Source organism: Crocuta crocuta, unplaced genomic scaffold (assembly GCF_008692635.1).
Source record: "Crocuta crocuta isolate KB4526 unplaced genomic scaffold, BGI_CrCroc_1.0 scaffold118, whole genome shotgun sequence".
Lineage (NCBI taxonomy): Eukaryota > Metazoa > Chordata > Mammalia > Carnivora > Hyaenidae > Crocuta > Crocuta crocuta.
The window spans coordinates 16,282,598-16,309,552 of NW_027551558.1; the positions used below are offsets into that span (position 1 = coordinate 16,282,598).

General features: G+C 35.8%; 1 protein-coding gene across 9 annotated transcripts in view; it reads right to left on the reverse strand.

The window, feature by feature from the left end:
• Positions 1–26,955, reverse strand: part of NRXN1 (neurexin 1) — a 1,134,059-nt gene that overhangs the window by 697,849 nt on the left and 409,255 nt on the right. For 5 of the 9 annotated variants that reach the window (XM_077749163.1, XM_077749167.1, XM_077749165.1 and 2 more), the window contains one exon: positions 594–895. In XM_077749163.1, coding sequence (XP_077605289.1) covers positions 594–895 — 302 coding nt within the window. Of the gene's footprint in view, positions 1–593; positions 896–26,955 lie in introns of those variants that run through there. The other 4 variants (XM_077749171.1, XM_077749170.1, XM_077749169.1 and 1 more) reach the window with 1 other exon arrangement.

Consider the following 26,955-nt stretch of genomic DNA (forward strand, 5'->3'; position numbering starts at 1 on the left):
AAAAAAAAAAAAAAAAAAAAAAGAAAACAACAACAAAACAACAACAAAAACCTTCATAAATAAAATCTTCAGGAGATATATAGGCTCCCAAAGTCATTTTTTCCCTTCAGGGACTTTTCATGGCCCCATTTCAGAGGTGGAGGTGGGGAGAGAGTAGGGATTGATACAATCCCAAATCACAAACACACTGATTTCTTTTACTACAAAAAAGGAACTGTGATTTAATGACCCCAATGTGCATGCTTCCAAATGATCACCATGAAAACTATAATTTAAAATCAAACAAACAAAAAATAAAAGAAAAACACAAGAAAATCACACACATCACAGGAAGGGCAGGTCGCAGGGATATCCTTGCAGCGATCTGGAAAATTGTCATATGTCGTTGTATCAAAATAGCCTTTGGGCCCCCAGAACTTTCTAGATATGCCCCTGCTCAAGTATGGCAGGAAGATTCATCTCAGAAGAAGAAAAAGCTAATTTGTAAGCGACTCTGAGGAGCCCTGCGTCATGTTGTTAGGATTTTCAAGTACCACACACACAGCTGTAGTGAGAAACAAAGCCAGTAACTCTCTTATCCACTGCGCTGTTACCTGACGCAGATTCCTGGTGACTTTCACATCATGCCAGGCATTATCATTAAACTTTCCATTCACGGGCTCCACTAGTGCTTCAAAGGCCCCTGATCCCAAATTAATGACCAGAGAGACAGCTCCATTTTTCAGGGCAAGATTGACATAATCAGCCGATTTCCCAGTGTGAAGCATCAGTCCATTCCTCTGAAGAGTTTTAAAGGACAGAGTTATTTCATCGCTGCTGCTTTGGATGGGGTTTTGAGACAAGTCGTAGCAGAAGTATTCAGATCCCTTGAAAGTGGCAATATACTCTTCTTTTCCTAGAGGAAAACAGATACACATGTGCATAAGTTAAGAAATATACTACGTAAATCAGCAGATCTTAACAGAAACAAAATTAATCAGCCCCAAAATTAACTCTGTCTAATTAACATGCATAACAAGAGCCTTGTCAGAGTCAAACAGTACTGTAGGTGGCAGTATATTTTTAATAAGCCTCTTAAGCTATTGGGCCTTCAACTGGAATAGCTAAAGCTGACGTTCTTGAAAATTCAATTAATTTTTAAGTATCACTGCAAGAGCTCTGATCAGAGAAAGTAGCTCTGTGATATCTTCAGGGCATGAATCAGGTACCAAAAACGCATATTGGATGGTTCTACTCTGCTGGCAACAATGGGTTCCAATGTGTTTGCAGCATTCTCGCCATCCAACTGAGGCGCTATTTTAATTTTCAGTGAGACATTTATATTCAAAGACCTTCTTAGTGAAGAGCCAAATATTTTCATCCTTGAGAAACTATAACAAATTATCTGGTAAGGGGAGAGCAAAGAAAAAAATAGGAATTTGGTCTGGGAGTAAAAAGATCTCCTACAGAGCATATGCATTCATTTTTTTCCTCCCTGGATGGAGGGAGCAGTGATAGGGAGTTTAATGGCGTCTGCTGGATTGTTAATTCATTCCCTGATCTCACCAAGCAGATGGTAGGGCTGGCTTTTATGATAACTGGTAAAAATTCCAACACATCATCATGGGGATAGCATGTAAATGAAATCTCAACATTTTCTATATATGTGTCTTTACCATTTGTTACCAATAACAATGTGGAAATGTGGATCCCACAAGATGTCAGATAGATCAAACCCAAAAAGTGGGTATTTGGAAAGAGTGATCTTCTCTCACTGATTAAGTGAGTTTACCCAAAGGAAGAGTGCAAGCCAAAAGCTTCCTCACTTCCTAGGCAATGACGGTATTGTGCCAAGAAAAATGAGACAGTGTGGTCCGGAGTCAGCATCTGATAAACTATAAACACAGAATTATAAGTGGTACTGGCAAATCTTAATCTGTTTTGTTGGTAATATAGCATCTCTACCATGTCCACTGAAGGGTTCATATCAAAAAGGGGCTTACCCTTGGCAATAGGTTTTTATCACAAGGCTATTTCATCTGAGAGTGAAATACCTCACATTCTTACACTGGAGCTCAAATCAAGGTTTCAGGTCACCAATGCCTGATGACCTGACTCTCTGGATGCAGACAGTGTCACAGTGGCTAAAGGCATGGTGGCACTTTAATGGTCATGTTAAAGTTAAGGCATGGCAAGTTAAACACTGAGCACCTAGGGACTTTCAGAAAGGAGTGAGCCCTTGAAGAAGAGTCACTGCATTCTGTTAAGTTATTAGTGACAACTTGTGGTCAAGTCAAACTCATCACATTCTGAGGCAGAATCATACCAAGGACAATGCAAGCCATACTAGAGGGTCTCCTCCCATTCATTCAAACACTCAAAATTTTGGCTGCACAGCTTCCAAGTGTTAAGCCCAGGACTAGTCTTTAGGGATAATGGAGTGGCCAAAGCTGACACGATTCCTATCTCTGAAACTTTACAGTCTGGGCGTCTATATCCCTGGTCAGTTCACTATGTGATATTGGGAGTTAACACAACTAAATGTTTCTGATACACTGAAGAGGGAAAAGGTAGGTCAAATTATGAAATTATTTCCTGGCTTGGTTACTTGCTAACTGCACTGGAAGGGCATCTTTTCAAATCTCAGATTTTGAAAATGGTTAGTTATGCTAGTCTTTCATGATAAAATCAGATAATGCATGTATAGGCATCTAGAAAAGTTGGTGGGCATTGGGAATGGCAGATGCCTTCCTTCTTATTTGTCTAATGTAATAAATGTGATAAACAATCTAAAACAAATAGCACATGTCAACTTTATTGGGAAATCTAGGATATTATCCTTAAGGTCAGAATAAGGTTGCCTACTGGCAACACTGTACTTGAAGTCCTAGATAATGTAGGAAGATAGGAAAAATATATGACTAATATGAAGATTATCAGTGTAAAAATCATATTAGCAAATATTATTGTATAAATTGAAAGACCAAAATCATCTTCAGAAAAGTTTTGGATTTAAAAAGGTATTTCAGAAAGATTGCTGGGTTCCATGTACTTGGGACAGTCATACTTTTAAACATATATAAACAGATATATAGATTTGATGAAATTCTATTAAAAATATGAAATTTTTAAATGAATGTGAATAGCTGATTCTTAAGTAGTCTTAAGACTGTTCTTAATAGTCTTAAGCATATGTGAAAACGATTTATATCAAGTCATGCATTGCCATTAAATAAGTGAAGTATAGATTAGTAAATATTGATATGAATAAAGTGAAATTGGGTCTCTAGGTCATTTACAAAAATCAATTCTCCATGCACTAAGGATATGAGTTACGGAGGCAAATCTGTAAAATTTCTGTAAGACAAAAAAGTAAGAAACTCATTTATGAAATGACCTATTCAGTAGGCATAAAAAGCACCAATAAAATATCAATTTATTCAGCCACATTAAAATTAGGAACACCTATTCATCAATAATATCATAAAAACAGAAATAATCTAAATAAAAATTATGAGAAAATATTTTCATGCCGTATTAATTTAAAAAGGATTACAATCCCGGATATGCAAAGTACTCTGATAAATCAATATGAAACAAGATGAACAATGGGAAAATGTGCAAAAGGAAAGCACAATAATTTCTCAGAATAAGTGAAAAGATGTGCAATCCTGTGAGTCTTCTGGGAGAGGCAAATAATAAATTATACTCAAATACCATGTCATAACCCTGAAATTGACAAAAAATGAAAGTAAAAAAGAAAAATTCCGGGTTTGGAAAAGCCATGGATAACACATAATTCTTACTGCTGTGGAGAAGGCTGATAAAATGAAAACTGACCAAATGCAGTAAGTACTACTTGGCATTACATAATCCCATGGGAATTTCCCATAGTGTAAAGTCTAAGTACTCAGAAAATGGTTACTGTAATCAATGGAAATCTAATAGCTTTCAATTAATTTTTTCTGCTCATTGTTTTGATCATTTGATAGTAGTAGTCACATAAATTATGGTTCATATACATATACATGCATTATATATAGTGAGACCCACTTATCTGATGATGATATTTGCAGAATTTCATCCCCACGGAACACTCAGAATAAGTCTCTGAGTCACAGGGAGTTTTAGAGGACCTTCTCTGGCCCAATCTTTTGATGTACATTATTAAGAAAGTGAGCCAAGAAAGACTCCTAACTATACAGAACAAACAGGGTTACTGGAAGGGAGCTGGGTGGGGGATGGGCTAAACAGGTGATGGGCATTAAGGAGGGCACTGTGATGACCACTGAGTGTTATATGTAAGCGAGGAATCACTAAATTGCATACCTGAATCTAATGTTACACTGTGTGTTAACTAACTGGAATTTAAATAAAAACTTAGAGAAAAAAAAGTGAGGCCCACACAGTTTAAATAACTATCAAGTTTAGAAAATGTGCCATGAACAGAGGCAGTATGAGAACTCAGCATCGGACTACCCTTAAATAACTAAATAACAAAATAACGAAGTTTTAGGGTGTAAGGAGTTTTGGTTTAGTTAATAGCATTTCATCCAGGTGACCTAATGTCATTTCAAATCAGCATAATTCAAAATGCGTCTTGACAAATGGTTAATTTGCCAGATAATGTAGCATACTCAGGGAGGAAATAGTAAACAGAGTTTTCAATTCATTAGATGGCAAGCTTTGGAGTTATATGAGTGTTGATGACATTTAACACCATGATGTTTCTTTTACTTAAAAATGAAAGCATCACTCTTTTTGTATAGTTTAATTTCAAATTTAGGCAATTCAAATATGCATTAAAGGCAACCGTATAAGGTTTGGAAAAACTCACTGTAGAATGCATCATTACCTCAGAAAGCCATAAATGAGACATAAATCTAAGCAGGAAAAAATATTTTTGCTATGCTCTTTCTCATTAAAGGATATGTATACTATATAAAAACACATAAATCATTGTATTTTCTACAACACAAGAGGATCATATTTCCTCAAAGTCTGCTACTAGATAGTCTTTGTCATGAAGTTTTCTGCTGCCATATGCAAATAAAAAGTAGAATAGTAAATAATTATTTATACTTTCCTGTTGAGCATGTAAAGAATGGGTCTATTTTAAAACATAAGTCCCAAATATCATGTGCATTTCCAATATGTGCTAATGGGTAAATATCAAAAAGAAATTAAATATCAACAACATTTTTCACAGAACTAAAACAAGTAATACTAAAATTTATGTGGACCCACAAAAGATTCCATATAGCCAAAGCAATCTTGAGAAAGAAGAACAAAGCTGGAGGTAACACAATCACAGATTTCAAGATATACTACAAAGCTGTAGTAATCAGAACACTATGGCACTGGCACAAAAGCAGACATACGGATGATTAGAACAGGATAAAGAGCCCAGAAGTAAACCTATGCTTATATGGTCAATTAATCTATGACAAAGGAGGCAAGAATATACAATAGGGAAAAAGTCTCTTCAACAAATGAAGCTGGGAAAACTGAACAGCATCTTGCAAAAGAATGAAACCAGACTAGTTTCTTATACCATACACAAAAATAAACTCAAAATGGATTAAAGACCTAAACATAAGATCTGAATCCATACAATTCTTATAAGAAAATATAGGCAGTAATTTAAGGTAGGTAGTAGGAAGGAAGGGAGGAAGGAGGAGGGTAGGAAGGCAGGGAGAAAGAGATTAGATTTACAGTAATACACATAGCAACAAATAATTATATGCAGGATACATAAAAAGCTTACACAAATCAATAGGAAAAAAATGACAAATCAACAGAAAAGATAGACAAAATATATGAACAAATACTCCCTGATAATAGGATATTCATATGAAAAGATGTTCACCTTTGTCTCCAGAGGCATCAACAGAAAACCACAATAATATATTCCACTACAATGAATAAGATGAAAAAGGCAAAATATACCAAGTGTCAGTGAGAATGCGGAGCAAATAGAACTCTCCTGTATTACCGGTGGGAGCCACTTTTTAAAATTGTTTGGCAACATCTTTTAAAGATGGGTATCTGCCTACTCTGCCGCCCAATAATTCTACTGGTAGGTATATATCCAACAAAAATTCACATAAAGATCATCAGAATACCATGCTGGTATGTTTGCAGTAGCACTCTGCACTATAACCTCAAATTGAACACTACAGAAATGTCAATCAATGGAATGGAAATTGAATTATAGTTACACAAAGGAACAGTATTGAAAATACATAATTTTCAATTACAAACAAAAATATGGCTAAATCTTACAATAATAAGGTTAAGGAAGAAAAATTCCAGACTTAAGAGAGTACTTACTTATGATTCCATTTATGTAAAAAATTTAAAAAACAAGCAAAACTAATCTCTACTGTTGTAAATCAAGATAATGGCTTGATGAAAGGAGAACTATTGAAGACTCTGAGGTTCTAGTAATGTTGTGTTATTTTTTTTTCTTCTTTTTAAAGTTTTTATTTTAATTCCAGTTATGTAACTGGATTCATACTGTTTCTGGTGTGCAATATAATGATTCCACAGTTCCATACAACAAACTGTTCCCATCATAACAAGTGCACTCCTTAATCCCCATCACCTATTTTTTTAAATTTTTTTTTTTTTTTTTTTATTTCTGAAAGAGAGACAGCATGAACGGGGGAGGGTCAGAGAGGGAGGGAGATACAGAATCTGAAACAGGCTCCAGGCTCTGAGCTGGCTGTTAGCACAGAGCCCGATGCAGGGCTCGAACCCACGAACTGTGAGATCATGACCTGAGCCGAAGTTGGACGCCTAACCAACTGAGCCACTGAGGTGCCCCTCCCCATCACCTATTTAACCCCCCCCTCCCACAGCCTCTCCTCTTGTAACCGTAGATTGCTTTCTATAATTAAATCTGTTTCTTGCTTTGTCTTTCTTATTTTTTCCTTTTGCTTGTTAGTTTTGCCTGTTAAATTACACATGTAAGTGAAATCATATGGTATTTGTCTTCCTCTGACTGATTTGTTTCTCTTAGCATTATACTCTCTAGTTCCATCCACATCTTTGCAAAGACAAGATTTCATTCTTTTTATGGCTGAATATATGTATGTTTGTATATATATATGTACATTATATATATTATAACTTCTTTACCCGTTCATCAGTTGATAGAAATTTGGGCTACTTCCGTATCTTGACTATTGTAAATAATACTGCTATAAACACGGGGGCTGGTAGGGTGAACATGTCTCCCATTGAATTAGCAATTCTTCTTAATTCTTTGGGTAAATACCCAGTGGTGCAGTTGTTGGATTGTAAGGTAGTTCTGTTTCTAACCTTTTGAGGAAACTCATACCAGAGTTGCTGCAACAATTTTCATTCCCACAGCAGTGCAATACTGTTTCTTTTTCTCCACATGGTTCCTAAAATTGGTTGTTTCTTCTGTTGTTGGTTTTAGCCATTCTAACAGGTGTCAGGTCATATCCCATTGCAGTTTTGATTGGCATTTCCCTGATGATAAGTGATGTTGAGCATCTTTTCATGTGTCTATTGGCCATATGGATGTCTTTGGAGAAATGTCTGTTCATGTCTTCTGCTTATTTTTAATTGGATTACTTAGGTTTTGAATGCTGAGTTTTATAAGTTCTTTATATATTTTGGATACTAGTCCTTTACCAGATAAGTCATTTGCAAATATCCTCTTTCATTACATAGGTTGCCTTTTAGTTTTGTTGATTGTTTCTTTAACTGGGTAGAAGCTTTTTATTTTGATGTAAACCCAGTAATTTATTTTTATTTTTGTTTCCCTTGCCTCAGGAGACAAACCTAGAAAAATACTGCTACGGCCAATGTCAAAGAAATTACTGCTTGTGGGGTGCCTGGGTGGCTCAGTCGGTTAAGTGTCCGACTTCGGCTCAGATCATGATCTTGTGGTTCGTGGGCTCAAGCCCCACATTGGCCTCTGTGCTGACAGCTAGCTCAGAGGCTGGAGCTTGTTTCGGATTCTGTGTCTCCCTCTCTCTCTGACCCTCCCCTGCTCATTCTGTTGCTCTCTTTCAGAAATAAATAAATAAAAATAAGAAGTTACTGCTTGTGTTTTCTTCTAGGATTTTTATGGTTTCAGGTCTGACATTTAGTTCTTTAATCCATCTTGAATTTATTTTTGGCTATGGTATGGTGTATGAAAGTGGTCCCATTTCTTTCTTTTGTATGTAGCTCTCCAGTTTTCCAACACCACTTATTGAGGAAACTGGCTTCTACTCATTGGATATTCTTTCCTTCATTGAAGATGAATTGACCATATGGTTTGGGTTTATTTCTGGATTCTCTATTCTGTTCTATTGATCTATGTGTCTATTGATTACTATGTCTTTTTAATATAACTTGAAGTTATATGCCTCCAGCTTTGGTCTTCTTTTTCACTGACTGCTTTTGCTATTCCAGGTCATCTGTTGTTCCACACAAATTTTAGAATTCTTCATTATAGTTCTGTGAAAAATGCTCTTGGTATTTTGATAGGGATTGCACTAAATATGAAGATTGCTTGGGAAGTGTAGACATTTTAATACTTATTCTTTGATACATGAGCATGGAATGTCTTTTCATTTCTTTGTGTCACCTTCAATTTCTTTCATTAGTGTGCTATAGTTTTCACAGTACAGGTCTTTCAACCTTTGGTTAGGTTTATTCCTAGGTATCTTAATTTAGGTGCAGTTGTAAATGGGATTGTTTTCTGAATTTCTCTTTCTCCTGCTTCATTACTGGTGTATAGAAATGCAAAATTTCTGTATGTTGATGTTGTATCCTGCTACATTACTAAAATCAATTCTAGTAATTTTTTGGTGGGGTCTTTCTGGTTTTCTATATACAGTATCAAATATTCTATAAATAGTGAAAGTTTTACTTCCTTCTTTCTGAATTGGATTCCATTTATTTATTTATTATTCTATGATTGCTGTGTGGAACTTCCAGTACTATGTTTAATAAAGTGGTGAGAATAGACATCTCTGTCTTGTTCCTAATTTTAGGGGAAAAGCTCTCAGTTTTTCCCCATTGAGTGTGACGTTAGTGGTGGAATTTTCATAGAAGGCCTTTATTATATTAAGGTATGTTCCCTCTAACCCTATTTTGTTGAGAGTTTTTATCACAAATGGATGCTGAACTTCATCAAATGCTTTTTCTGCATCTACTGATGTGATGTATCATGTTGATCCATTTGCAACTGTTGAACCACTCTTACAACCCTGGAATAAATCCCATGTGATCATGGTAAATGGTTATTTTAATGTACTATTGAATTAGGTTTGCTAGTATTTTATCAAGAATTTTTGTATCTATGTTCTTCAGGAATGTGGGCCTATAGTTCTCTTTATTTAGTGGTGTTTGATCTTGTTTTGGTATCAGGGTAATGCTGTGCAACTGGGAAGTTTTCCTCCCTTAAAAATTTTTTTTTCAATAGTTTGAGAAGAATAAGTATTAACACTGTTTTTAAATGTTTGGTAAAATTTACTTGAGAAGCCATCTGTTCTTAGACTTTTCTTTATTGGAAGTTATTTGATTACTGACTAAATTTCTTTGCTGGTTATTGGTCTATTCATATTTTTCATGTCCTTCTTTTTCAGTTTCAGTAGTTTGCAAGTTTATAGGAATTTATCCATTTCTGCTAGGTTGTCTAATTTGTTGGTATGTAAGTTTTTATAATATTCTCTTGGAATCCTTTTTCTGTAGAGTAGGTTGTTATGTCTCGTCTCTCACTTATGATTTTATATTCTGAGTTCTTTCTCTTTTTTTCTTGATAAGTCTGTCTGGAGGTTTATCAATTTTAATTTTTTTCAAAGAAATGACTCCTGGTTTCATTGATCTGTTCTACTGGCTTTCTTGTTTGCTTGCTTGCTTTTTAAAATTTCTACTATCATTTACTTCTACTCTGATCTTTATTATTCCCTTCCTTCTACTGGTTTTAGGTTTGTTTGTTTGTCTTTTTCTAGTTCCTTTAGGTGTGAGATTAGGTTGCTTATATGAGATTTATTTTACTCCTTGAGGTAGGCCTGTATTGCTAAAAACTGCTATCTTAGAACTGCTTTTGCAGTTCTCATAGTTTTTGGACCATTGTGCTTTCATTTTCACTTATTTCCATGTGCTTTTGTTTTCTTCTTTGATTTCCTGGTTGGCCCATTCATTTTTTTTTTTAGTAGCATGTTAGTTAGCCTTCATGTATTTGTGGTCTTTCCAGATATTTTCCTTATGGTTGATTTCAAGTTTCATAGTGCCATGGTCAAAAAAGATGTATAGTATGACACTGATCTTGAATTTGTTGAGTCTTGTTTTGTGGGCTACTAGTAACTTATTCTGAAGACTGTTCTGTGCACCTGAAAAGAATGTGTATGTTGGTATTTAAGATAGAATATTCCAAATATATATGTTAAATCCATCTGTTACAGTGTTTCATTCAGAACAACTGTCTCCTTATTGATAATCTGTTTTTATGATCTGTCCATTGACGTAATGGGGTGTTAAAGTCCCCTACCACTATTGTTGATAGTTCCTTTGGGGTTATTATTAACTGTTTTATGTACTTGAGTGATCCTATGTTGGAGTAAATATTTACAATTGTTATATCTACTTGTTGGACTGTCCCTTTTATGACTATATAGTGTCCTTCTTTGTCTGATACAGTCTTTGCTTTAAAGACTATTTTGTCTGATATAAGTATTCCTACTCTGGCTTTCTTCTAGACACCATTTGCATGATAGATGTTTCTCCATCCTCTCACTTTCAATGTACAGGTGTCTTAACGTCTAACATGAGTCTCTTGTGAGAGCATATAAATGGGTCTTGTTTTTTATCCATTCTGTCAGCCTATATGTCTTTTGATTGGAGAATTTAGTCCATTTAGTAATGTTTCATTCTTGATTGGATTCTGGTAATAGATGTCCTCAGATTGCAGAAATCATATAGCTATATCCTTATGATATGTGCACTTTCCTGTATTTATGTTATATTTCAATAAAATAATTAAATAATCCAACTTAAGTAATCTGGATAATTGAGAAAATCCATCTGATATAGTATTTTTTGTTCTGATTAACAGTGTGATACAAGCAAGACAGTGCTCCTATTAATGCTATTTTTGTTAGTAAAAGCTAATATAATAGCAATAGTGGTAATATCAATTAGGTGGCTTTTCAAAACTTCTCAGTGCATAGTAATATCTCTTAATACCATTTAGGTATTAAGTAACCTCACTACATTTAGAAAGAAATATACAGGCGACATGGATATAATCATAATTGCTTAAAGGACCATAATTAAAGATGCAGATTGGGATCGATGTTTAGGTGAAAGAAGTTTCTTTCAGAATTACAGAGATGTTATGACAGTAGAGACACAATTGAAAAAATAAACTGTTAAAAATTGGAGAACTTGCTAAAATTACATATTAATTTGTTTAATTTGCTATACAATTGCAGAAAGAGATCAAATAGGATACCATTGGATTTTAGTCCTATTCATCAATAAATTACATAAAAATACAGTTTTTTCTCATCTAATTTTCTGAGGGAAAGTTTCATAAAAAATTTGGAAGTGTATAAATTCTTTTTATGCTGACTAGCTTAGCTGACACTGACAAAGTTAAATTTTATGGAAATAAACTCGAGTTTCTGGTTCAAAATCACCTAACAAAACAAATAATAGTATATAAGAAACAAGACTTTCCAGACACAACAGATTAAAATAACTAAAGCAAAATCTTTGGAGGACTTAGAACATTAATCAGCAGTGTGATGGATCAATGCTCATGGATCGGAAGAATAAATATTGTCAAAATGTCATTACTACCCAAAGCAATCTACACATTCAGTGCAATCCCAATCAAAATTGCACCAGCATTCTTCTCAAAGCTAGAACAAACTATGCTAAAATTTGTATGGAACCACAAAAGACCCCAAATACCCAAAGCAATCTGAAGAAGAAAAACAAAATGGGAGGCATCACCATCCCAGACTTTAGCCTCTACTACAAAGCTGCCTTCATCAAGATAGTATGGTATTGGCACAAAAACAGACACATAGACCAATGGAACAGAAGAGAGAACTCAGAGTTGGACCCACAAATGTACGGCCAATTAATCCTTGACAAAGTGGGTAAGAGTATCCAATGGAAAAAAAGACAGCCTTTTTAACAGATGGTGCTGGGAGAACTGGACAGCAACATGCAGAAGAANGGAAAACAGTGTGGGGGTTCCTCAAAAAATTAACCATAGACCTCCCTTATGACCCAGCAATAACACTGCTAGAAATTTATCCAAGGGATACAGGAGTGCTGATTCATAGGGGCACATGTACCCCAATGTTCACAGCAGCACTTTCAACAGTAGCCAAAACATGGAAAGAGCCTAAGTGTCCATCAACTGATAAATAGATCAAGATGTGGTTTATCTATACAAAGGAATACTGCATGGCAATGAGAAAGAATGAAATCTGGCCATATGTAGCAACGTGGATGGAACTTGAGGGTGTTATGCTGAGAGAAATAAGTCAGGCAGAGAAAGACAGATACCAATGCTTCCACTTATAGGAGGATTGGGAGAAACTTAACAGAGGACCATGGGGGAGGAGAAGGGGAAAAATAGTTGGAGAGAGGGAGGGAGGTAAACCATTAGAGACTCTTGAATACTGAGAACAGACTGAGGGCTGATGGGGGGGGTATGAGAAGGGGGGTGATGGGCATGGAGGAGGGCACTTGTTGGGATGAGCGCTGGGTGTTATATGGAATCCAAATTGACAATAAACTTTGAAAGAAAAAAAAACTGTGATGGAGACACTCAAAGAAATTCAGGTAAGCATGGATTATATTCATGCTAGTGCTTAAAAGAGGGATGAGATGGTCTTTTACTTCAGTGCTGGTCCACTCACACATATTATACTCTTATTTGATCAAGCTAGAATATGTTTCAATATATGCTGAAATGTTAAGAGGCCTCCAAATTATATAAGGAAATAGATTTTTAAAAATGCTTATTTATTTATTTTTGGGAGAGAGAGAGCATGTGGAAGCAGATGAGGGGCAGAGAGGGAGTGAGGGAGAGAGACTTCCAAGCAGGGTTCACACTCAGCACAGAGCCTCACATGGGGCTCTAACTCACAAACTGTGAGAACATGACCTGAGCTCAAACCAAGTACTGAGTGCTTAACCAACTGAATCACCCAGGAGTCTCTATATAAGGAAACAGTAAAAGTTCTTTAAAGGAAAAAAAAAAAAAAGAGGATATATGACAGCATCTTCAAATATCAGAAAGGATTTCCCTCAGATGAAAGTAGAACATTTCATCTGATAGCAAACAAATTTCTCATCACAGAAAGGAATTAAACATAACTGAACCACTTAATTGGATAGGATATAAGGTTTTAATCTTTGGAGGGTAGACTGATCAAACAGATTATTTTCAACACCAAGAATTTCTACTTTATAGAGAGGAATGTTAGACAAAGAGAGGTGAAATGACTTTCAGGTTCACAGAAAAATTGATTCTCAGGATAAAGCCCGTTCATACAGCCTATGCATGGGGAAAAACTTCATTCATTTAGGCCTGTGTTTCCACATATTTCACGTTCAATGAGCTTCTTTACTAAGTGAAGGACCTGCAAGGGAATGACCTTACCTCCTGAGTACAAGGATGCCAATGGGCAAAGAGAGGTCACACTGCCCCCACTTACACGAAGAATGTCAGGCTTTTTACCTATGCCAAGAACATGGCCTACATTATTGTTCTTGAATCTTGCTTTTCATATGCACAGTCCCAAATTACACAGGTTTTAAGGTTTTACTATATTCAACACAACTAAGGATGTGTTCAACACAAACTAGAAACTAAAGTCAACATGTGAAAAAAAAAATGAACAGAAATGGGCACGTGAGCGAGAGACTTGCTTCATTTGTTTTACTACTCTACAAGTCAAATACACAAGAATATTCTGCCAAAAACATCCTTGACTAAACAAAGGTACACAGTAGAAGTTTACATTATTAAATTAAATAATAAGCCTGGCTGTCTGACTATAAAGATAAAGCAAGTAGAAAAAGGACAGTCTAATTATTGAAAATCACATGTCCCTAAGAAGTGTAACAAAAACAACATCAGTTTATTTACCACAATCCAATGTAATTAAAAAATTAGAACTATCAGTTGATCAACATAGGGAAAAACAGTATTACTTTAAATGGAGAGTAATTCACTCTTTCCTTAGATTGCCTATCAGATTCAATATTGTAAATCATTCCAAAATTCTCAAATATGATTCAATCTATGTAAATTCTGAGGCCAAATTCCATTATTTGCAGCAAGAAATCAAGGTGTATAAAATACTTATCACTCAAGATCTTATTTCATTTTAGGTATACTTCAAAACAACCAATCCGGAAATAGGTTGCCAAACATCTATCAGTTAACCACCCCCGTAAAAAAAGAGGCACAGTCTTAATGATACTGAAGTCATTAAATATGAAAGCTAAGGAAGACTTAAATATTATTCAGCAAAGGCCTTTATTTATTAGATAAAGAGAGTGAGGGCCCAACAGACAAAATTATGATCACATAACTAATTGGTGTAGTATCAGAATATAGCCCTTGACTTCTTGAGTCCAATCTCAAGAACACTCTTCCTTATTTCCCAGATATTGCCATGAAATGAGTCTCTAATTCATGACAAAAAATTAAATACACCTTAAACTTGAACATGTTTTTCCAAAAGAAAATAGGACACAGTTCAAAACTCTAGTATAACAATTTTCCTATCCCATTGTGCAACTGATTTGCATTTGCTTAAATAATTGCAGGTGCTGGGAACCAAAAGCCACTATGCCTGTCTGGGCTGATGACCAGTCAGTTCTGCATGGATCATATGATACAGAGTCAGTAATGAACAATTACTCTGGCATTCACCAGGTGGGCTATTCTGCAATTTCTGGGTCTGTCTCAGACTCAACTTGCCACAACTGAATCTATGAAAACTAGACTCTAGCATATTTTACCTGGACAAAATCAGTAACAGAATCAAAATAAAACATACCTTGGCTACTATAGACTTTACAAAGAATCTCTACATGAACTTATGACTTCTTTAGGTGCCAGTTAAAGTTTACCTAATACAGAAATTATATAATATATAAAATTATGGTAATGAAATTATATTTATAGCAGATTTACAAATATTGTACATTTATAATCTTCATTTATAAAATGGACATGGAGCAGATAATTTCAAATATGAAATCACTTTATTACCAACATGGTCAGGGCAATATATAGTGAACAACTTGTCTATATAACCAAACTCAAAATAATGGCCACTTTATAAAATGTATCTTTCTCTCTAGAATCAGAATGGGGCTGCCTCTAATTCTAGAAATCTGTATTTTGAGATATCCATATATTTTGGTCATGTCACAAACTGTTCCACATCATAAAATATTATTTTTTGTTTTAATTTTTAAGTGTTTTTAAAATTTATTTCTGAGAGAGAGACAGCATGATCAGGGGAGGGTCAGAGAGAGAGGGAGATACAGAATCTGAAACAGGTTCCAGGCCTGAGCTAGCTGTTAGGACAAAGCCCGACACAGGGCTCAAACCCATGAACTGTGAGATGATGACCTAAGCCAAAGTCAGACACTTAACCCACTGAGCCACCCAGGCTACCCAAAATATGATTTTTTATCGACACAAATTATGGCATCTTGGAAGGCAAGACAGAGTGGAGGAGAACTTCATAGAGAAGAGCAAAGTGTTGGTTAAAGAGGAAATGCTTAAATAACATGATCTCAACATCTGTTACCCAAAGTGTGATGTAATGGACAGTATCATCACTTGGAGATTGCAATAAGTATTAATCTCAGGACCCTTCTGTAGTCTACTGATGCAAAATCTGTATTTTAATTAGATCCCCTAGGTGATCCCAGTGAACATTAAAGTCTATGAATCTTATTGTAAGAACAGATTCTAGATTACTGTGATTTAGAATATCTCCTAAAGATTGTAAGAGGTTTTTGTGTGTATGTCTATCATGACTGAGTTAAGTATTAAAGACAAAATATTTTGATATCATGGCACTTCTCTTTAAAGGATGAACATCAAAAATAGCTACTCTGCATCTTTTCATTGGAAATACAAGGACTGGGGGAAAAAGAATCAGAGAGATTTGATCAGTGTGTATATGTGTCAAATATCTATTTATTATGCATCTCAGCAGAGTCTAGCCATTAAATCATTGGAGGCAATCTCTGAATTCTTATTCTCAGCATGTTTCACCTTTAGGCAACATTACAATAGGATTCTCTGTAGGTTTGGGAACTTAGAACTACTCCTCTGAATAAATCTAAGGGGTGTATATCTCCTGGTACAGTCTAACAAGTCATCTTTATTAGTGAATGTATTTAACAAGGTTCATGCAACTGCATTTATGTCACTCTAGAAATACCTTGGTTTATCCACTGCTGAAACTGAAGAAAAGCTATCATTCATTTTATATATATATATATATACATATGTATATATATATATATATTTTTTTTTTTTTGAGANCACTGACCACGAGATCATGACCTGAGATGAAGTTGGATGCTCAACCAACTGAGCCATCCAGGTGCCCCAAACTATCATTCATTCTAGATGTGGCCTGACTCAGTGAAAATGAATTGGCTGTCACATTTCTACTTATTATATAGTTGAGTGAATTGGAACTTGTTAAAGTCAACAATATCTACCAATGGAGAAAATTAATACTACTGAACATGGCCTACTATATTTAACACAAGAATGATAATTCCTTAAAAGAAGGAATTAAATTTGTCTTATGTTGGAATCTCCAGTATCTTCAGTAGAAATGAGGGTAAATAAGTATGTCATTAAGTGTAGTGAGGAACCGCGCTGTGATGGGAAGGGAAGTACTTATGTAACTCTGCTTCTTAGGAGGTTGGCTAAGGTTTTTGATTTATGTGTGTGTGTGTGTGTGTGTGTGTGTGTGTGTTTTAAGATAAATTGCTAACTTGTATGAAATTAATCCAAAGTAGTTAGTCAGCATACTAAGTCTGTACTAAGATCAGTACAACCTAGGACCATTTGGATTGCAGGGTAGCATTCTTTGCACTAGGGGAGGAGAAGGAATGAAGGTATCCCATGGCATGTCATGGATCTTACGACTGTAACAGTGAATCCAAAAGTCAACAAGTGTCTGGAACTGAAAATGGAGTTGACAGGGAGATTACTATTTATGTAATCCATTTTACAATTACATATAACATGCTTGCAATTTGGGGACACTACTCTAGGTATTAGAAATCTATCAGTTAACAAGGCCCTCAGGGTCTCCCCTCTCATTCAACTAGTGAGGGGTAGAGAATCCTAAATAAGCAAACAGTCCCTTGTGACACTGAACACACAGAGGATCCTAGTGAGAGAGCAAGAATGACTGGGGAAGGATGACTGATGCAAGTGGCCAGGAGGTTCTCTCAGCTGATGACACTGAAATGGAAGACGTCAATGTTGAGGAACCACTCAGGAAAATCTGGGCAAAGAGTATCCCAAGCACAAATAACTCAGAAGTGCAATTTCCTGAAATGGTAAAAACAAAACAAAACAAAAACAAACCAACCAAACAAAAACAGAGGAAAAAAATACCACCTGGTGTATTTCCGAAATGGAAAAAAATTCCATGAACCTTGAGCATAATGAAACAGGGCAATGTGGATTGAGATGAGATCTGCAGCTAGGTCATATAAGACCTTCTTGATCTTGGCCAAATTTTCTGATTTGATTCCATGTACAATGTGAAGCCACTCGAGTATTGTAGGCTAGAGAGTAATAGGATTTGAATTATATTCTAGAAAGATACATCTGGCTTCTGTATGGAGATTGGACTATGGGTATATATGGAAGTGGTAGCAATGAGAACATTAATGAAGTTTTGGACCCCAGGGACAAGGGGTATGGAGTCATACTCACCTGGGCTTGAATTCCATTCTCCATTGTGAGTAGGACTTAGATAAATAATGGGTCACCTTAAAATCTGTTTTCTCATCAGTAAATGGAAGTAATAAAATATTATCTCATCAGTAAATGGAGGACCTGACAGGGTGGTTGAGGATTAAATAATATATGTGTAATGAGTTTATTAGAAAGTTAAAACACATAACGTATATTCATAGTATATAAAGATGAAAGAGTATTTATGTATTTATACAAAAAAAATTCAGTTTTTTTTCTACATCTATTATCTTGGCAGAATCACTGAATTTCTGGTCACTTTTGGTTATCAAAATCTCAGCCTAATTTGTGAATTTAACCTAAGATTCAATGTAAATTTCATTTCTCATCTTAATCTTAAGTTGAGGGGGATGGAGGAGGAGGGATGTGGTATGCTACTAGGCATCTTCTTACCATCTGCTTTAAGATTTGACCCTTCTTGGATTTTCTAAATATTTAGAGAGACTGAAACAGAAACAGAGAGAAGGAGGGGATAGGAAGGTTGAGAGACAGTGAGAGAGGGGTAGTGAGAAAGAATGAACAAGAGAAGGAAAGAGAGGGAAAAAAGTGGGGGAGGGGAAGGAGCGAGGTAGGAAGGAATAAAGAGCGAGCGGTGGGTAGGGATTAATCAGGCTCAACAGGCTTCATTCTCTAGTTTCAGTTTTCACACGGTACTCCATAGCATCTGGCTACTATAATCATCTGGGCTAGAAAGTGGCCTTCTTGTGAGTAATACTGGCCAGATGGCTCAAGTCCCAGCCTAAATGGAGCATTTGTTTGACCCAAAGATTCTTAGGTAACCCGGCTAGACCAAATGTTGAGAGTGTAGGCTATCTTTATTTTGTCTACTCTTTCTACTCTTCTCCCCTTCTCCCCTCTTCAGAAAGGAACAGGGCAGGTCAGCAAGTTTGCTGCATATGCTGCCATGCATCAGGAATGTAAGATACCAGTCTTTCTTTCTTTCTTTCTTTTTTTTTTTTTCATAATCAGCCTCTACACATGATTACATAATACTCTCTTCCATCAGGTAGGTTGGGCAAAGGAAGCACACTGCACACTACTTCTTGAATAGTACATTTTCAGAGTACCTCTGACCTAGTGAGTCTTCTTGTTCCCTAGCTGCCTCATTCCTCAATACTTATGTGGATAGGAAAGGTTGCTGTCTCATAGTAAGTGCTGAGGGAGGCAAACGGGAAGTTTTTAGAGGTTCACTTTATACCGGAGATATCTTGTTTTGGGGTTCTCCAGCCAAAAATTCTATGAGGAAGATTTCTCTTGAATATGCCACTATGTAAACAGTCATACCTGACTTGGGGTGGGCAATCAATTGCTAGTTATTATTAACACTATTATTAAAGTAACTACTACATTTTAACATAGTTTCAAAAATACGCCTTTTTCTTGATTCTTTTATTAACCAGAATATTATTATGCCCAAAACTCTAATTTCAGGAAAACTCTGGGTAGTTATGGTTCATGGAATAAGAAAGAGATGGAAGTATTACAAAGAGCATAAAGGAAGAACAATTTGTCTCTACTGATGGTTTAATCCTTTCAATCAGTTTTGTACTTAGATGACTTGCAAAATGATCTCATGTGATGTTTAAGATTTTTTGTCATTTTTGGTTTTCATTTTCTCAGGGAAACGCGTTGGGCAAAGAATCAGGAGACCTGAACACTGGCTTCTACTCGGCCACTTTGCAGCTGTCTGCCCCTGGCCTCTTCCCTTAGCCTCCATGCACCTCATTTTCCTTCCTGGCAAATTTACAGAGCTGGACTAAGTGCTCTCCAGTGTTTCTTTCAATTCTAAAATCCTGTGATTCTGTAACATTCTTGATTTACTGAGTCACTGTTTCATTGATTCATTCAATAAACATTTACAGAGGCCCAACTCTGTGCCAAACTCTATTGCTTTCCTGCTGTCAAAATCAGGCAACATTCTAGACTTAAAATGTCTTTAAAGTTTTCCGATGTTTGCTGCTTTTAAAAGTAACTTTCTGTAGCAACTTCTGTCTCTTTGGGTTTCTAGAGCTAATTGTCTTCTTATTCTTTTTTTAAATAAAAATTTTTAAATGTTTTATTTATTTCTGAGAGAGAGACAGCATGGGCAGGGGAGGGTCTGAGAGAGAGAGAGAGAAAGAGGAAGATACAGAATCTGAAACAGGCTCCAGGCTCCGAACTAGCTGTCAGCACAGAGTCCAATGCAAGGCTGGAACCCACGAACCGTGAGATCATGACCTGAGCTGAAGTCAGATGCTTAACCAACTGAGCCACCCAGGCATGCCTAGTTATCTTATTATTCTGTAAGAGCTGAAAGATTTAGAAAAACAAAGGTGCATGGGAAGGTGTTTTGTTCACACCAGTGGAAATAAACTTTCTATTCTGATCACCTTTTTTCCTTAGCCCCAAAAAGAACACCTTCATCAGATTTTCCAGTCCTATGTATGCTGGAGTGTTAAAAGAATGTGTTTGATAATTTCCCCCCACATTTATAAATATAAACTTTTCTATATAAATCCAATCCCTAGAATAATAAAATATTTTAAGAGAATGTTTATATTATTTACTATAAGTTTATATGAATTAATTTAGGTGTATGCATACTTCTTGAATAAAAGTATGAAGAAATCAACTAACAATGTGTAGGGTCAATATTTTTTTATGGATAGAGTCTTTAATTTGGAATTAGGAGCCCTGGGTTCAGTTCCCTACTTTGTGGTTAGTGGTACATAACTATGGGCAAGTAAGTGTAACTGAGTTTGCATTTCCTTCAGTAAAATGACTATAGCCATTGTATCACACCACACTTTCAGATTTATTAAAAATGAGGACCTGTAATATAATGATTACGAGATTATTATTATTAACTATAAACTGATTCTTCCATAACTTCCCCTCATCCTATCTATACCTGTGTTGAAAGCACGGTAAATCAACATTGTCTACCTTACCACTTCTCTTCCCAGATTCCTTATTTGATTTGAGCACTATTTTCTCAATTCTCCCAATAATGGTATGAAACTAGTACCTTTCTAGATACACAGGAGAGAAGTTAGCTCATTAAGTATGATGAATTCCTTAAGGCTTTCTTCTCTTTCCAACACCAACAGAGCTCTAGCCTAAGTGTAAATACACAGAATTTAACAAAAAGATATTGGAAGTAGCTCACAGAATATAGGAATCATTGAACCACAAATCTTGGAAATGAAGGAGCATTGGGAAGATATGAGCTTCTCAGGGCAGAGTTCCTGGGGTTGCATTACTCATATAACGCAACAACGATGTTGAGTTACTTTGAGTAACTCCCTTCAAGTTGCAAACTCCCAAATTGGATTAAATGTGATTGCTTTTGCTTGTGTTAGTTGGAAGTCTTTGCTCCAGATCAGATGTGTTTTTTTTTTTTTTTTTAATTTTTAAACATGTTTTATTTCTGAGAGAGAGAGAGAAGCGTTAGCAGGGGAGGGTCAGAGAGAGAGGGAGACACAGAATCTGAAACAGGTTCCAGGCTCTGAGCTGTCAGCACAGAGCCCAATGTGGGGCTCAAACCCTCAAACCGCAAGATCATGACCTGAGTCGAAGTCGGACGCTTAACTGACTGAGCTGCCCAGGCGCCCCACCAGATCAGACTTCTATGATCAGAGTAGGGAAAATGGCCAGGTTATAAAAACATGCACATTGTAAAAGAACTCATCTATTAGCACCTGACATTATCGACAAGTTGGTACTGTGGCCTAATATTAAAAGAACACCCCTCTGGAGTGGGTGACACAGGTTTCCAGTTATGGAATAAATAAATTACAGGTAAGGAGGGTATAGCATAGGGAATGCAGTCAATAGTACTATAACAGTGTTGAATGGTGACAGACAGAAGCTACACTTGTGGTGAGCAAAGTATAATGTGTAGACTTGTCCATTCACTCTGTTGTATACCTGAAACTAATGTAATGTTTTGTGTCAACCCTTTTTAGGAGGTGAATAATTATTAGAATTTCCTTTTTAGTTTTACCTATGATGTAAACTTCGGTCTTAAAGTCTAGTGTAAAAAAAATTGACACTGGCTGATTTGTGACTAACTTGAGTTAAGCTTTAAAACTTTATCAGAATTATCAGTGAATCACAGAATTGTAAACTGTAGAGTTGAAAGGAAAAGATCCATAGAGGTTATGAGATTTGTCTCTAGTTCATATCGCTAGGAATAGGCCAAGCTGGGATAAGAACCTGGATTTCTATACCAATTGGTTCCAAACAGGGCAGGTCATCAGAATCACCTGCGAAAACCTTTTAAAAAGCTTATTTCTGGGGCACCTGGGTGGTTCAGTCGGGTAAGTGCCCAACATCAGCTCAGGTCACGATCTCACGGTTCATGGGTTCGAACCCCGTGTTGGCTCTGTGCTGGCAGGTGGCTCAGAGCCTAGAGCCTGCTTCAGATTCTGTGTCTCCCTCTTTCTCTGACCTTCCCTTGTTCATGCTGTCTCTCTCTCAGAAATAAATAAAACATTTAAAAAATATATAAAAAGCATATTTCTTACACCCTTTCCCAGAAATCTTATTTAATAACACTGGGTTGGTGTTTCTTAATACTTTATTATTATTTACTTTCTTGTTACTTCCAGTAAACAATGTAGCTTGAAACTCATTATTTATTTATTTATTTATTTATTTATTTATTTATTTATTTATTGTTTTGTAGAGCACTGGGCCTTCCCTTATCTTCCAGCCTTCCCTCTCTCATTTCCCAACAAACAGGGAGCACAAAATGTGAGACAAGATACTATCAAAGCAACTAAAAAGCAAAAAAAAACATTCTCACTTTTTAATATTGAAGTAATTTGATTGCAGCCAGACTGAATAATACCACCTCTTGAAATCTTAGTTATAATGCACAATGCATCCATTCACTTCTTACAGTGACCATTCTCTGGTCTCAAGGATGTAACACATTTCCACATTCACAGGCTGTAAATGCCTCCCCCGCTTTCTACTTGTTGTGAGTGAACCAAATACCCTGTTAAAATATGTCTTTCCTTTCCTTCTTTTATAAATGTTTATTTATTTTGAGACAGGGAGAGTGGGAAAATGGAAGAGAGAGAAGGAAAAAGAGAGAATTACAAGCACGCTCCACACTGACATGGAACTCGACCCCATGAACCGTGTGATCATAACCTGAACCAAGATCGAGAGTAGGACAATTAACCAGCTAAACCTCCTAAGTGCCTCACAAATCTTTTCTTTTTAAAGATCATTTGCTTTGAATTTTATATATTTTATATCCTATGCTTGAAATAAGTTGCCTCTACCTCCATTCCCCATACTACATGCCTTTCCCATGACCAATTAAAAAAAACTACAAAATCAGAGATCTTCTCATTCAAGGGCTTTCAAAAATTTCACATATGATACACTAACTTTGCTACTTGTAATGTAATCTTATATTTTTTACAGAAATATTAGTTGTTCTAATCACTCATCATCATGAAAATACAAATCAAAACCACAATGAGATACCATCTCACACCTGTCAGCATGACTAACATTAACAAGTCAGGCAACAACAGATACTGGTGAGGATGTGCACTGCTGGTTGGAATGCAAACTGGTGCAGCTACTCTGGAAAACAATATGGACGTTTCTAAAAAAATTAAAAATAGAACTACTCTATGACCCAGCAATTCCACTACTAGGTATTTATCCAAGGGATACAGGTGTGCTGTTTTGAAGGGGCACATGCACCCCAATGTTTATAGCAGCACTATCGACAATAGCCAAAGTATGGAAAGAGCCCAAATGTCCATCGACAGATGAATGGATAAAAAAGATGTGCTCTGTGTGTGTGTGTGTGTGTGTGTGTAGGAGTATTATTTGGCAACCAAAAACAATGAAATCTTGCCATTTGCAACTATGTGGATGAACTAGAGGGTATTATGCTAAGTGAAATTAGTCAGTCAGAGAAAGACAAATATCTAGTCAGTCAGAGAAAGACAAATATCATGCCTTCACTCATATGAGGACTTTAAGATATAAAACAGATGTACATAAGGGAAAGGAAGCAAAAATAATATAAAATCAGGGAGGATGACAAAATATGAGACTCTTCAATATGGAGAACAAACAGAGGATTACTGGAGGGGTTGTGGGAGGAGGGATGGGCTAAATGGGTAAGGGCCATTAAGGAATCTATTCCTGAAATCATTGTTGCACTATATGCTAACTATCTTGGATGTAAATTAAAAAAAAAAAAAAGAAATACTAATAGTTCTAAATTGATTTCATAGTCTAGTAACAGTTCACCACTTAAATTTGAAAAACACTGATTTAATTCAGCTTTTGCATTTTACAAACAAGAGAACTGAGGCCCAGAGAATTTAAAAGACTTTGAAAAAAAAAAAAAAACAGTCAAATAAGTCAAACAACAACAACAACAAAAAAAACCTATCAAAATAACATGTTGCTTTGNATAATATAAAATCAGGGAGGATGACAAAATATGAGACTCTTCAATATGGAGAACAAACAGAGGATTACTGGAGGGGTTGTGGGAGGAGGGATGGGCTAAATGGGTAAGGGCCATTAAGGAATCTATTCCTGAAATCATTGTTGCACTATATGCTAACTATCTTGGATGTAAATTAAAAAAAAAAAAAAGAAATACTAATAGTTCTAAATTGATTTCATAGTCTAGTAACAGTTCACCACTTAAATTTGAAAAACACTGATTTAATTCAGCTTTTGCATTTTACAAACAAGAGAACTGAGGCCCAGAGAATTTAAAAGACTTTGAAAAAAAAAAAAAAACAGTCAAATAAGTCAAACAACAACAACAACAACAAAAACCTAAAGCAAAACAAAACAAAATGAACAAACAAAAGCACTTCGCTTGTGGACACCGTGGATTAGAATGTGGATCTTGACTGAGTCTTACGTTTTTTCTACTACATTCTGTGTCATTTCTAATGCTATTTTAGATAAGTTTGAATGGACACCTTCATAGTTTCAGAGGAAAGAAAATTAATTTTGAAGAATATAGGACAGTCTGTTTTGTTTCCACTGTGATGTATAATCCTAATTTAATCTTTTTAGACACGTAGGTTTTATAACTTCTAGAGAAAATATACAAAATTAAAGCTTCATAGCTTTCATATCACCAAATATTATTACCATCATTTTTGTCAGCTTGCAATTTAAAAATGAAATAATAATCTTAGTTATCTCACCATATTTGCACCACGTTAAACATCCCAACATCAAAATTTGAATTTTGTGCTTTCTTTTGATAATAGTATTATTATGGAAGGCTTTGATTCAAATGTTCAGATATTCCTATTCAAGAACAGACAATGCATTTTGTTTTAAGTTGATAGTATTTCCCATGATGTGGAAACAATCTATATCACTTTATAAAAACAAAAACAAAAAAACACCATAAATTGGATACATATAAACATATTGACAAGAAGCTAATTACTGGCTCATTAGGTATATAATGAGGTGGGTATAATAAAATGTTTAATATTCATAGTGGTTCTTAGCTTGGCATTACCATAAAATCACCTAAAGAGCCTTGAAAAATATTGATGCCTGACTCCCAGTTCCCAACCTCAAAACTTTCATTTAATTGGTTCAGTGTATGGCCTGGGCATAGAAATTTGCAGAAGTTTTCCAGGTGATTCTAATGTGCAGACATGGTAGAGAATCAAGGGTTAAGAGAAATATGACCTAGGCATTTAATGTATAATAATCATGCCTCTGTAGGGAAGCCTGGGTGGCTTAGTCGGTTAAGCGTCTGACTTTCGCTTAGGTCATGATCTCGTGGTTCGTGGGTTCGAGCCCCGCGTCGGGCTCTGTGCTGACTGCCAGCTCAGAGCCTGGAGCCTTTTCAGTCTGTGACTCCCTCTCTCTCTGACCCTCCCCTGCCCACACTGTCTCTCTCTCTCTCTCTCTCCTAGAAATAAATAAAACATTTAAAAAAATTAAAAAAAAAATAATCATGCCTCTCTGTAACTCGTCTAATTCAGTTGCAATAATGTATCAAAATTTTGTAGCTCTTTAAGCTATAATTTACACTTTAGATGTGACCATTTGTATATAGTACTGATGTACATTTGCATATTGCTTGAGTAATAAGTAGTTGGGAACATTTTATCTGATAAAATGGAACACAATAGCACATCCCCTCTCTCTTTCAAGAATATTATTAGATGACCTTTGGAAGCATCTAATTTAAAGTCACAGTTTAATTTTTAAGGTCCAATCATTATGTAAAATCACATGAATGAATACTCTACCCATTTGATAGCATGGGAAACTAAAATCCTTGCAGATATGACACATCTTCCTGAAGGAAACATCATCTAAGAGGCATTTTAAAATTATATCTTGCTACAAACTCAATCACATTTGCCCTCTCCCCCCAAAAAAACCCGACTGACTGAATTCAGTTGTTTTCAGTTTTGTTTTATTTTTTAATTTTAAAATGCAGCCCATCTCCAAATCTCTCATTATTAAAATATATAAAATTTAAGTATTTTGGTTAAAACCACTGCAAGCCTTCAAAGAAGGCAAATGATCCAAATCCTTAAAATCCTGTCCTGAACAGTGTTCTTTATTTACTAATCAGAATAAAACCTGAAGCCAATGAAAAGAATATGGAAGCTAAATATCCCACTATGGACATTAAAAACAAGGGTATTCTACTCTAAAGAGGCATGGAAGGAAGTCCTGGGATTGAACAGATAAAGAAAGAAAGTTGCAGAATGAGAGCTAGCCCTGAAATAGTTAACAAGAAGGGCAGACACAGAACCATCGGCAAGCTGTCCTTGACAGGCTCATCTCTGTCTAACAAGTTGACGTGTCTGTACACTGCAAGTTGAAATTTTCAGTGTGTAAGTTCCTCGTCACTCTTCTAATAGACAAATGCACAAAAGAGTGATTTTTGCTTCCCTTGCTGCTGCGCCTTAATAAACAACTGGCTC